A 14,101-nucleotide genomic window follows, 5' to 3' on the forward strand; every position below is an offset into this window, starting at 1 on the left:
CCAATTGTCCTCCACTGCAAAGTGACCAAAAGCCAAGGTATAGACTGGTTTGTCTATACTTACAGGTAATGGAAGCAAAAGGTGGAAACACAAGAAATTAACTCATCTGAATGGCTGCAATACTGCAGCACAAATCAAAGCTCTCAAATATAACTTCAAGAACTTTAGGAAGCTTCTTCAAGGCAACAGAAATTAATTATTTTTTTTTTTAAGTATCACTATTTCAAAGCAATTACAATTTCTTCCTGGGTGCCTAACTAATAAATTTCAACACTTCTGTCCTCAAACAGACAGCAGAGCATTCTGTTAATTCAAAAAACAAGTATAAATTTGGAATAGATTCAGATAGAAGTAATTCCAGCTTGTGGTACTGACTGCTATTCATTACGGGTATATGTAGAGTATTTGAACACCAAAACTTGGAGCGTCTTTGATGTAGCTTTTCTTTTAAGAAAGAACAATGCCTGTGAAGAACACAGACCTACGAGTTAGACATATTTACAAAAATAACTTTAGAGTACATCTGCGATTTTTTGCTTATTATTATTTATAGTTTAGCTTGAAACTTTGTTGGTTTGTAACAGTTTTGGTTTGTTTAATTGTTTGTTTGGTTTTTTCCCCCTGCAATGGAATACCCCACTAGAGAGAACTCCAAGTTATGGTAATTCTGAAACCATGCTGGGTTAAGGACAAATGCCCCAAGCCCTCTCTCACCTTTTCTCCACAGGACAGTGGCATTTGGGAGCACGATGTTACCACAGATAAAAACTCAGGCCCTGCATGAAGATTCAGCAGCGGCTCTTGGAGAAGCAAAAAGCAGCCCAGGCCGACACTCTGAAACCAAGTGAGGCCAATGAACCACGAAAAAAAAATTAAAAAATTAAATTATCTGATGAAGAGTGTCAATAAATCAGGTGTTTGGTTGTAACAACAGCCTCTTTGGGGCTTGTACACTCAGTCTGAGTCGCCTCATGACGAGAGTCGGGTGTCCCTCAGAGCTGCTCCAAAGGCCCCTGAGGAACCCCCAGCCGCCATGGGCCCTGTCACCCCCTGACAGTCACCCCCTGTCAGCCACCCTGTCAGTCACCTCCCGTCTGTCACCCCCTGTAAGTCACCCCATCAGCCACTCCCTGTCACCTTCTGTCACCCTGTCCCAGGCGGTGCCACACCCGCCACCGGGTGTCACACCCCCACCTCAGCCCCCGCCGCCCCTCACCGGGCACACACAGGTGACCCGCAGGCTCTGGTCTGGAGGTGAGGAGAAGGGCGGGAGGAGGGAAGCGGAGCTCCGGACGGACGCGGCGGGCACCCAATGCGCTCCGGAGCTGCCGCCCCGAAGGGAGGGGAGAGACCCGCGGTTGGGCCCAATGAGGCCGCTCCCGGAGCGGGACTTCCTTCGGGGATCCCGCGGCGGGGAGCCGCGGCGGAGCGGGGGTGACACGTAAGTGCGGAGCTGGGGCCAGGGGGGGAGTGTGAGGGAAGAAGTCGCCTTTGTTTCTCTCAGGTGGTGACTGACGGCGCAGCCACCGTCCGGGCGGGTCCCCGCGGCGGGGCCGGGCTGAAGGCACCGCTTGAGGAGCCCGACCCGCAGGCCGCCGTATCCCGCTCCGCTGCCCGCCCCTGCCGCGGGGAGCCGGGGCAGTCAGTCAGTCAGTCAGCCGGCAGCCTCCCTTCCCGCCGCCGGAGGGGCCGGGAAGCACTGGGCAGCCCCGCGGCCCCAGCATGCGGATGGGGCACCCGCCCCTTGCTCCGCAGAGTCCCGCCGGCTCCGCTCCCTCCCGCAGGCAGGGACAAACCGCCGAGGTGCCCAGGGGCTGAGGCTTTCGTCCGGCCCCTCCCGCCCTCCGTCCCGCCCTCCTCCTCCTCCTCATCCTCTTCATCTCGGGGCCTCCGATGTCACCGTCTTCTCGCCCGCCGCCACCAGCCGCCCGCTGCTAAACTGTGAGGGGTGGGGGGCCCTCGGGACCCCGCCGGGGACATGGGCAACGGGATGTGCTCCCGAAAACAGAAGCGGATTTTCCAGACCCTCCTGCTTTTGACTGTGGTGTTCGGCTTCCTCTACGGGGCGATGCTGTACTACGAGCTGCAGGGCCAGCTGAGGAAGGCGGAGGCCACGGCGTTCAAGTACCAGCAGCACCAAGAGTCCCTCTCAGCTCAGTTACAAGGTACCTACCTCGGGCAGGAGCTTCTGCTCCTTTTCCTAAGGCTTGCAGAATGCTCTCCTCCTTCTCTGGGGAAGTCTGGGCTCCAGCTGTCCACCTTCTGACAAAGTTTTGCTCCTTGGGCCCTTCTCTCCGTTCTCTCCCTCCAGCCCCTGCGGTTTTGGTATCCACCGTGGGTAGGATCCTCACCCTGCTGAAAGCAATGTAAGGTTTTGTCACAGGCTTCTAGAGAGCTTTTCATTCCCCCTGGCTCCCACACGTTTTATGGAGTGACTCTTATTCCCAGGGGGCTGCACATCACTTGGCAGTTCCTGCTCTATATGGGAAAGGCAGGCACAGTGCCTGCTGCTCATCTAAACCCTTCAGACCACCACCAGTTCTCTGTGCTTCTGTCTGGTTTATTATTTAGGAGCATTAATATTATGCTGCCGAGAGAACATTCAGCTGCAAAGATGCAAAGCTGCAGTTCTTGGACAGCATAAACCTTAAATAGCTCCAGGAGCGAGAGGAATATTCTAACAAAGCATTTTTTAAAAGGGTAATTATTAAAGTTTAAATAAATCATTTGGGTAAGGCAGTTCTATTACTTTTTGGAGTAACTTGGGATCTCTAGGCTTCGAGGTGCCACATAAATACAGATCCATGTGTGTTTTGGTTTAAGGATGCACCAAAGGTGGGAGCCCTGTGTTTGCAGATGAAAAGATGCTGATGTCTGACATCTGCATGTCCATAAATCAGATGCTAAGCAGCAGATACATACATGAAGCATCAGTTTTCTAGAAAGTTCAAGACAGGTCATAACTGTCAAATGCAAAGTTACCAGGTTGGCACATACAAAGTCCAGAGCCAACTTTCAAAACTCTTATTAAAGAGTTTTCAGAACAGAATAGAACAAGGGTAAGAGTGGTCTGCTCTGGCTGCTGTAACAGTACTTAACCTTTTGGGTGATCTTCAACAATAATTTTCACTGGAAGCATCCATAAGAGCATGCCTGGAAGCATACACTTTTTATGCAGAAAGTGCAGAATTGGGCTCATGCTGTTAGGTTCTTACAGTGATTTTTTACATGAGTATGTTTATCTCCGATCTGAGGCCATCATTACTTAGTATTTGAATTTTGGGCCATTTCTAGGTAAAAAAATTGACAGAAACCTTCATTTTAGTCACAAAAAAGGTATAAATATTGGGCTGTGAAGATGAGTATGTGGCAGATGGCTAAAGGGCTACTTTAAGGTCTGTCTGTTTGCCAGCAGTATTTGAAGAGGACACAGGAGCATCTTGTTCTCAAGTTCAGCAAGTTGGCTTTTTCTGTTCCTCTGGCTATACCAAAGAGGAGCATATAACAAACTTCATCCTAACACAGAGGAGAGATTCTCTTGATCAGATACATTGAGTCTGGACTGTTTGAACTTTGCACTTGTGAAATATTTTGATAAGCTGTTATCTCTCCAAGCAAGTTCACTGAAGCAGCAGGCAGCTAGTAGTTGATGCATGTGGTAGCAATGCTGCATTTTATAGAGGTATTCTCTTGCTTCTTTCAGTGTATCAATGAGAAATGTAAAATTTAGACCAGAACCTGAAAACATTTTTATATGAGATTATCAGTGCCACAAATTCACATGGTTCTGGGACCTGTGCCAGTGGTAAGCAGATCTTATTTGTGCATGGTATAATAGCAGTAAACCTTGTTTAGGAAAAAATATGCTAGCAATTAAGTCACAGAATACAAGGAGAATATAATATAAGAATTAAATGGGTTCTTTACCATTTTCCTGAATTATGGTAATAGCTTCTATACCTGAGTGAGGGTGAGTGAAAGCCCAGAGACATAGTAAATGCAGCAGCAAGCATTACATGCCTAATCTCCCACTTAAATAAAGTCCTTATATTCCTAAGGACTTGGGAGGAGTTTTTTTCCATGTACATTTAATGATTCTTTTGGGGATGGCCTGCCCTGTACAATCACTTGGATTTTTGCCATAGCAGTTTATTGGTAAGAAAAACACAGGGAATTTAGAATCCAGGCTTGTGCAGAGCTCACATGGAGATACACATGTAGTGTGCTGTTGATATAATAAACCATTTCTGAACCTTTCCTATTTAATGTTTTGATACAGGCACAGGAAGGAGTCTTCTTTAAACAGAGATGTTTCAATAAAACAAAGTTCTGACGGAAGAGCCTCTATTTGTAGGTGCTCTGTCTGACTGCACTTTGAACTTTTGTTTATAAATAGCCTGGATTTTAAGTCAACAGTGTTGCTATTGCCAAACATTAGCAAAAACAAACCAAAAAACCCCACCAGAACAGCACAACAAACTAGGCTACATCTCTCTGTTGTCCTTAAGAACACCAGAGATTATTTTTTCAGGTTATTCCTTTATGAGAACAACAAAATATTTCAGTACTAAAGCAGAGAAACTTACCTTTTCCACACAGAGTCATCAGTTTTTCTGTAGATGCTGCTCTAAGCAATAACTTTGGATAGCTTGGGAATAACTCCTGGTTTATAAACTTGAGTTGGGTTTTCCTGTGACTGCTGGGGCCTTACTACACACAGAGGAACACTCTTAGGGCTTCTGGGTGAAACAGGAGTCAGTTTGTGAAATGCTTAAGGATCACAGGTAACTCCTTAGTTTATGTATAAGGTCACAGTTTTGGACTTCTGAATGCCCAAAATGTTAAGAATGATCCTTGGGGGTAGCTTGGAGTGTAGGTTCCCTTTGCTTCCTTGTATCACCTTGGATTTTTCTGTCTTTGCACAGTTTTTTAGGTTTTTCTTCTAGGTAGGTAATAAGCTTTGGTATTTTGCCAGTTCTTAGTGCCTAAATGAGCAGTATTTTCTGGTTTTGCTGGAAAAGCCACTTGTCTCTGATTTTTATCTTTTTCATTGCCATATTTTCCTCAAGCACCCCATGAACTGGGCTGGAAAGTGGAAAGAGCTCATCTTGCAAGGCAGAATGTAGAGATCATTGAAAAATGGTGCAGTAAGAGGTCTCAATTGTTTAGTCCATGCACCTGATCCAAAGAGATCTGCACATGACTGTTTGGCTGCTTCTGGTGGTTGTAGCTTCAGGTGCTCAGCTGAGAAATATTTGTGCACTGTGGTGCAGCTGGAAGGAGGGGAGACTTGAATGATGGTAAGAATATCTGGTCTGGAGGAGCTGGGATCTGGAGCTTCCTCTCCCTCTTCCTCCCTTTAGACAGCTCACATTTTAGAAGATTTTGTATTTGCAAGCTAAACTTCTCACAGAAAAGAATGACATAATTTGACATTTTTATCTCTGTAACAAAATTCTGATGGGCATGGAGAAAGCAGGGCTGCTTTGGTAACCCAGAGAGAGAATTCTGGAGGCAAAATTCAGAGATGACTGAGAATTTTTTGGCTGCTAAGAAAACCTGGAGTCAGTGTTAATCTGTAAGCTCTTTCAGAGAAGCTGATCTTCCTAGTAAGCTGATTAATTTAAAATCTTGTCCTCTGAGCATTATATGTCTGAAACATGAAAATAATCTTGTTTAGTATTTCTTAAAATGATAAAAACAAAACTTGACATTCTTTACCTCCTACAAAGACGTGCCAGACTAATTCCTAAGGTATTGGCTGTATAAGAAGAGACTTGAGTTACTAGAACAGGAACACATTGACAGCTGGAGATGAGCCTTATCATATCTTTGACTATTTCAAGACTGAATGTATCTATAAATGTCTTTTTCTCCCTTACATCTTCTGTCTTCTCATCCTCTGGGTATTAAGTAACCCCTTGTGTACTATATTAATCTCTTTAATCTGTTTCAATCCCTGATCCTAACAACAGCCTAAATTTAGTGCCTTTTACTACCTGAATTTTCCTACTCTTTCTCTTAGAGTCTTAACACATTTGATGGGCTGAAGCAGTCCCTGTGCAGTCTGAGGCCATGCTATCATCTTGGGAGCTAATCCAGCAGGATCTCTGCACCCAGGAGTTCAGAGTTTGCCCTGCTGTAGCCAAGGTGTGGGTCTTTTCGAAGCTACCTGATGCAGCTCTAGAAAGCACCAGCTGAAAAGCAGACATGGGATTCCTGTGCCAGTTGTGCCATTTGTCCTAAACAGTGGCTCCCCCTTGGTGACCTGCTAGAAGTTGACCCATAGCAGCTCTGTGTACAGAGCCCTGTGTGATGCATGACAAAACTAGATCACGGTTCCCTGTAACTTCAGTGCTTAACATTTCTTATGTCCGTCAGCATACTAACCACAGAGAGGACAAAACTGCTCTTAGTTTGCTCCCTGGAGGTGTATGGGGAGTGTGTGGAGATGTGGATGTATCACCAGCTTGCACCCTCCTCCCCTTTGCTTTTTTATAGTGCTCCTGTTTAAACTTAGGTCTGAAGTTGGCAGAGCTAGGAAGAGCTAGTGCTTGTTGGTTTATTTTTCACATGCATTATAAGCAGAGTGTGCTGTTCCTGTGGTCTGATGGTTCCCCATAGAAACAGCAGTCCATGTTCCTGTGATTACTGTTAGTTTCAGACTGCACCTAACACTACAGTGCTGCTTTTGATTGTGTTTTGTTGCTTTCTGAGATCTGTGGTAGCACATTTGTAGCAGAGGTTGGTGTTCCCTGTGTGCTGCTGGCACGTAAGTGCAGTATTGCATTGAATTGCAAAAATAGCATCTCTGAGTCTGTTACCATTCTTGGTATCCTGTCTTCTCATTCAGTAATGGTATGCTTTGGTTTTTGCAACCTCATCTAAGAACCTGATTTTTGTATTTCCATCCTCCTTTTCCACTGGGTGTTTAATGTTCTAAATACTTAAAAACACATTGAACAGTTGAAGGTACTTGTGCAAATTTTTAGTACAGAACATCTAGGTGCTCTAAATGGCTATTCATATATGCATTTGTATATATAAAATGTAGATAGAAATAAATGTTTTGCAGCTCCACCTGAGTTCTTCAGGTTATCTGGAATTATCAAGATTTCTTCATAATCTCATTTCAGAAGAGGTGCCAGAGCTTTGTTCAGTTACCTCCAGGCACTGGGTTGTTGCTTCTAGATCCCTAATGATGAAGAGTCCCAGCAGCTGAATTCTATGACTGGAAAGATAAATTGAGCAAACACCCATATTTATATATATTTTTTTTTCATTTCTTTAATCTCTGTCTGAATGCCCTAATATCACTTCCCTTGGGGACACAATACTTCCAGGATAAATTCCTGCCAGTGCTGCAATGTTATATCTGTACCCAGGTTGGAATCTGGGCTGAAGATCACACAGCCTGGAGTCAGAAGGAATGCTGAACAATGTGAGGTTACAGGGTGGGCTTTGTTCCCTTGGTTTTGTTGTTCCCCCAGTTTAATTTTGAGCCTGGAAGCTAAAAGACTGAAGTAAGATAGAGCCAGTATTCTGCAACTGCTTGTTACTGATGATGTAAGCTTTTTAAAGCTCCTGAGTGAGTGATGTGTCTGGGTTTGTGATCCCTCAGAGCTGAGAGAAGAGGAGGGATACAAGCTGGGTGGATGCTTTAATGAGTTTGTATTCTGGCTTCTCTGTCAGTCATCCTCTGTTCCATGTTCCTAGCAGGCCAAGGCTTGAAAGCAGCTCCTGCCTCACAGAAAAGATCATCAGCTTTGCTGGAGGGAGACCAGTAGAGAAGCAGAGGATGAAACAGCTACAATCACCATCTGAAAGTCATAGCTGAAATAGTCAGCAGCACAGTTCAGTTGGTTACAAAGAGTTTCAGGGTGGTTGAGACTTTCCATTTGCACTGACAAAACTTGTAAGGATATGATCCAGCCAATTCTATGATTCTATGATTCTATGATCTGAGAATCAGGTCCTCCTGGAATGGTTCAGTGAAGGCTGTTACTTCACTGTTAAAACTGAAGAGCAGAGTGGAATGACATCCTCCATGAGCAAAAGGGATTGAGTTCTTAAGTCTTTCAAGCTGATCCAAACACATTGTCTCACTGGGCTGGTCAGCCTGGGGAGGTGGGTGGGGGAACCTCATGGGGAAGGTTTCCACCCACAGTGAGAGCTGAGTATGCACTGTAGCATCTCTTCTGGAGTGGTGAGGATGTTGCCAGCAGTTTGTGGCTGATGAAATTCACTTTGCTCATTTGGAATGGGATCTTTGTGTACAGAAAGCAATGAAAGATCTCGTGGTGTAAGTCAGGTGCAGTTTTCAAATTTAGCAGTTATGAAAGCTGAGTAATTCAGATTACTGAAAACATGAACTGTGCAGAAATAATAAGGCAGAATCTTTTGTTGGGTCCTTTTTTTTTGTTGTTGGGATTTTTAGGATTCAGGGACATAAGTTTCTTGTCATGTTGCAGCCTGGGGTAAGCACTTCAGGAATTCAGTTTGGTTTTGTGCTGCCTCTTGTTTAGAGAAGGGTCTGCTGAGCTTTTTCTGGTGATCTGACATAACCCAAACTTCAGATTTCCTACTGTGTATCTTTAATGAAGAAACTGTCATTACTCCACCTCTTCTTAAATTTTTTTCTTCCCCCAAGGTTTCTGAAGTTACCCCAGTGTTGTATTTTTCTGAGGTGACTCAGGTCCTTAATTTTTGGCAGTCACTTCCAGGGCTTAATTAGAGAGATGCTGAGAGAATTATGTCCTGCTTGTGCTCCTGGAGGGCACAGTAAGCAGCCTGTTGTTGCTCTCCAGGCCACCACATTAACCAGGTCCATTTTCAGGGTTTCAGTTAATCTGTCATGCCTGGATGCATATTGTGAGGTTTGACAGTCATCTTCTGTTACAAAAAAAAAAAATATTCTGAACCTTAAATTACTGATGCCTGTGTGCTGGTTTTTTTTTTGAAACTGGAGCTGGCTACCAGGTCCCCTCTCAAAAACTAATTTAAGGAAGTGGTTTAACAGTTTTGTAAGGTGATAACCATAGCTGTTACATCAGGTTTTGCCATATTCCATCATGATAAAAATGCAAATAGAACTTTTGGTTAGGAGAGGTCATTAAAACAATGTGGATGTGTATGTATAGATGATGCTTCAGTGTCAATTTTGTACTAGTTTCTGAATATATATATATGTTTCTATCTAGATTCTAACACCATGTAGTTAGAGTCTCTAGGCTGCTGAATAAAATTGAAAAATAAGTCTAAAACAATTTTTGAGAGAAAGAACAGACCCTTGTTTCCTGAAGCTGTGAGCTGAACAGACCCAGACATTCAGAGATGATGTGAGAAGGAAACTCCTGTCTCTGCAGCTCTTCTGAATGTGTGTTTTCTTCAAAATGGTCTTGGTGTGTGGTGGCAAAAGAGGCAGAATAATGGGGAGAAGAAAATGATAAAAGGAAAAGAGTGGAATTTTTTTTAGATGGAAATCTGCTGACCTTAAGAATTGAAAGTCTGAAATCACTGAACAGGTTTTGTTTGAACTATTTGCATTTATTGTATTTCTAAAAGTATACCTTAAGTGTAGACAGGTGCATAGAAAAATGCATATGCAAGATGAGATGCTAATTGCCCCAGCATGTTATAACCATGGCTGACACTAAAACCCGGAAAAAATATTTTGTGGAGTGCACAGGAAATTTTTTCTTGGATGGAAAAGGTGATCTCCTTCTTAATAAAAGTCATGTCTGAGCTTTCTTTAGGGATGTCATGCCTAGCTTTAGGGATTAAATATTTAATTGCCTTTAAAACCCCTTCTCAAACTTTTATTTTCAGCAGCACCTTTTACAGTTTAATGCTTCAGTGTGATAAATACCTCCCTACATCCAACCCTATCATTATATTTTACTTGCAATTTGTTTGCCTGTTGTTCCTAGAGGTGTTACTGACTTTTAAGAGAGTAGATGAGGCTAGGGGGGGTGAAAGGATTCTATTAAATGTAGATGCTTACTCCAGTGTAGAAATTAATTTTCATGTCATCTTTGTAATTGCATAGAGGCCACAAATATTTCTTTGAAATCAAAGTATTTCTGGGGCAACCTGCATTTAGTGTGCCAGTTTATCCAGCATTCCCCTCTTTCCAGAGCTTCAATCAAAGCAAAACCTCAAAGATGTGTAACATTTCCATGTTGTGCTTCAGATTTCCTCTTTTCTTCTTGAGGATGCAAAGCTGGAAGTTTGATAAGCATGTGAATTTTCTTATCTTTTTACCTGTACTGTCTACACATTCCAGAGCCTTCTGAAGTTCTCTCATGCTCAGTTCTGGTCCCTTGTCCTAATCTTTTACCAAGCTCTGCACTCTTAGTGTGAAAACCCCTTGATGGAAAACAAACTTCATTGAGAGCATCCCTGAGAGTTCTTCTCCTGGGTAAGACACTAGGGATGGAGCAGGAGTTTGTGGAGCCAAAAGCAGGAGTCTCACAGCTTTGGCTAAGAAGTGAGCTGTGGGTTTTAATTGGATTCCTCTCATGTCAGCTGGCAGGTAACTCCCAAACTGTTCTGAGCAGTTCAGTATGCAGAACTATTCCATAACTGAGCCAGAAAAATTTTTGGTTTTCACTCATTATCTTGGCTTCTGGTTTTGTTCTTTTTATGTAAATTAAAACCAGAAAACTTCAAGGGCATAAAATACGAAAAAGCTTCAATATTGTGTTCAATATATTGTAAATCCAGGGTTTCTGTAAGGTTCTTATCTTGTGTTGTACTTAAAACCACAGTTTTCCAAATCTTTCCTGTGAGAATATCTCAGTTATTTCCTAGATGTTTGTGGTGTCACTGGAATATTCATTTATTGCTCAACTCTCCAGTGAGACTGTGAAACAGGTGGAGTGTGTGCTGGGACCAGGCTGGGTTGTACTGTGGTGTGGAATCCTCATACTCCTCCAGGAGCTACCCAAAGGTTTTTTTTTGATAATCTGTTTTGGATAACATCATCTGCAGTGAAATATCTTATTGATTGATCTCAGATTCACTGCCTTAACCATGTACAGAGCTGGAATCTTGGGGAGCAATGTTCTATTAACAGTGTGTTCTCCCAGTATGAACCATTAGCATCAGATGAGTCAAGAATTCTCTGCTGAGATAAAATTTTATATTGTCATCAGACTATAAAAAAAAACCTGTCCTACATCCCCATATTGAAAGGGTCCTTGGTTGGCTCATGGAAATACTCTCTCAGCAGCTGTTTGCATGGTTCACATTTTATATGCTTCTAGCTTCAGTGACAAGAATTGGAAATTAAGTGTATTTTTATACAAATCTGTGTTCTACAGACCTTCATAGTGCTAGTAGGAAAGTGCCAGTGTGGATTACAACACACTGCTGGTTCAACTCTGCCACAGTCTGAGAGAAATTAACATTGAATGTTGCCAAGACTACTGAAGTCTGCTGGTTTTAAATGAAAGTTATTACTGTAGGCTCGAGAGAGATTGCAAAACTGCATAAGAAACAATAAAAATTAAATTAATAAGAATTCTTTCATCATGTATCTTTTAAATCCCTATGTAATTTTAATTTTCCAGTATGTAAGATAATGGGAGCTGAGCTATTTTAGGTCTGAATCATGCTTCTGACAGACCAAAATACCAAAGTAACACAGTTGCAAAATTGCTGATAATGTGAAATAGGAAATACTGCCTTTTAAATAGACAATAAGGGCTTGTTTCACTTAATAACAGTTTTACTGCTTAGAGGGGCAAAGCAAATCTAAGAGAAATAACCATGACTGTTGAATAATTTTGCTTTCATCCCATTGCTTGACTCCTGTGTTGCAATTAACGTTCAGCAGTGGTCAGAGTGGTGTAATCCTCACCCTCCAGCCTCCCACCTTTCCCTCCACTTTCACTTCTTTATGAGAAAAATCTTGATTCAAAGACTTTCTTGAATTGAACCCAATTAAATTACTGTGAAATATTTCCTTGTTGAAGGCCAAAGGCATTTTAACAACCTGCATGCTCCTGGTTTTGGGGGGCTTTGCTGTTTGAAGCTGGATCACTTCTCTGTGGATTCACCTTATTCTTCATTCATATAGGTGACATTTTATAGGTAATTTAGAGAATTAAACTGATACCTGGCATTATCCCAGCTTTGGAATAGTGCATATTGAGATGACTTTTTGGTACCATTGTATTAAATGTTCAAAATCCAATTATTTATGAAAAGCTCAGTACAACATTGAGAATTTACCCTATGAAAAGATGATTTGTGAAGTGCTGTGTCAGTGCATCACACCAGTAGGAATCTGCCAGTTTCTTTATGTAGGTTCCACCTCCCCCAAGCTGGGAAACCTATAATAGAAAATGTTTTACAGTGTAGTTATTTCTTTGAGATTGTTGCTCAGGCATCTTTATATCCAGACTGGTAGTGAAGGAGAAATCTGCTGTAGTAACAAGAGCCTTGTAGTTTGGACTTCTGCCTGGGAGGTTTCTGACTGGTGGAAATAATTCACATTTATGGGAGATAAACTCCTGTATGTACTTAGAAAGTCTGATCTGCAGTCTACTGCCCAAATGAACAAGTGAAAAAATCCTGAAGTTATGCTTTTTTAACAATTATTTGCTCAATCAGAATCTTCTTTACGTTGCACATTATGGACTTGATCAGAGAAAAACGTTGCTGAACCAACCAGAAAATGAACTAAGAGGGGAGAGGTGAAGGAGGAAGCTTTTTCTTAGCCCTTTTGGCCATCCTGGGGGCTGTTTTAAGGCATTTCCAGCTTCTCTCCAGCATTTCCAAGCTGAGCAGGTGAAGCCAAAGCTCAGCAGAGCTGCAATTGGCTGGGAAATGCACAGAGCATCAGGGTCCCCAAACCCCAAAATCATGAGTTCTCCTTCACCTTTCTTCTTCCCCTTACCATGGGTTTGTTGTGCAGGTTTTCCCCCAGACACACACTCAGGAGGAGGAGCTGAGGAAGAAAAAGGAGCAAAATGGCAAATGTTATTTCTGAATCCATTTGTGGATCCATTTTGTCTGCCAAAAATCCACTCCTGATTGCATGGGAGGGGGAACCCATTATGGATTTTCATTTCTCTCCTGAGTTGCTGTGCCACTACCACTCTTCTTTTGCCCTGTAGTCCAGCATCCACAGTCCCTAAATGAAACCATCACTGTAAAGCTGCCATATTTTTTTTTCTCTCTTTCTTGAGAGTTTGCTTGCTGGTGACTTTGTGAATATTCATTAGGTGCTTGTTTTGTTGCAGAGGATGTTGACACATAGTTCACTGATGCCCTTGACTTCAGAAGATAAATAGCAAAGTAGAGATAGGTGACAAGGATTGATTAGTAATTCACCTTCTGAGCAAAAACATAAACACTTGTAGATAAGCCACCCTGCAGAATGCACCTTGGTGGAATTAAAAACATGTTTTAAGGGGCAAAAGGAGTTTTCTTTGACTGCCAAGATACAGATCTTCATTGGATGCTTCCAGCTGAAGTCTTATGTTTACTAATGGTTTACTTCTCAGAAAATGATTTTCCTAGTTTTGAAGGGGAAAATCACCTTCAGCTAATTCAAATGAATAACTCTTTCCAAGAGTGAAAATTTATAATTGGGAAAAGGACTTGTGTTAAACTGAGCTTGGCCATTTACAAGCAAGGCAGGAGAGAAGGAAAGCAGGGGAAATGTCCACCTGAATACCTGAAGGTGTTTGGTAGCTTTCCTGTAGCTCCACCATAGCTGACTGTCCCATAAAGAAATCACTCACATTCCATGCAGTGGAAACACCCCAGAGTTCATGATCAATAAAGCATTAAAAAAAAAACCCCAAACACTACTATCCCAAACTATGTAAACAGTCCTTTATCCTATGACCTCATTCCACTTGTCTTTTCCTGGTACATTCTGTGCCAGTGCTTTCTGTGTCTGTTGGGGGTGGGTGGTATTTTTTGTGTATCTTGCTTATAAAATCAATTGTGTCCAAAATTTCCCTTTTCAGTTGTATACGAGCACAGGTCAAGATTAGAAAAGTCACTACAAAAGGAAAGGCTTGAACATAAGAAAGCAAAAGAAGGTAAAAACACGCTTTTCACTTTGACATTTAAGATAAATTGA

General features: G+C 42.4%; 1 protein-coding gene across 3 annotated transcripts in view; it reads left to right on the forward strand.

Annotated features, from left to right (window-relative positions):
• The first annotated feature begins 1,411 nt into the window (after window positions 1–1,411).
• GOLIM4 (golgi integral membrane protein 4) overlaps window positions 1,412–14,101 on the forward strand; it is a 28,590-nt gene continuing 15,900 nt past the window's right edge. The window contains exons 1-2 of one of the 3 annotated variants that reach the window (XM_030456134.1): window positions 1,416–2,165; window positions 13,986–14,060. In XM_030456134.1, the coding sequence (XP_030311994.1) occupies window positions 1,979–2,165; window positions 13,986–14,060 (262 nt within the window). In that variant the 5' untranslated portion in view covers window positions 1,416–1,978. Of the gene's footprint in view, window positions 2,166–13,985; window positions 14,061–14,101 lie in introns of all 3 variants that reach the window. The other 2 variants (XM_030456136.1, XM_030456135.1) reach the window with 2 other exon arrangements.

Source organism: Calypte anna, chromosome 9 (genome assembly GCF_003957555.1).
Source record: "Calypte anna isolate BGI_N300 chromosome 9, bCalAnn1_v1.p, whole genome shotgun sequence".
NCBI lineage: Eukaryota > Metazoa > Chordata > Aves > Apodiformes > Trochilidae > Calypte > Calypte anna.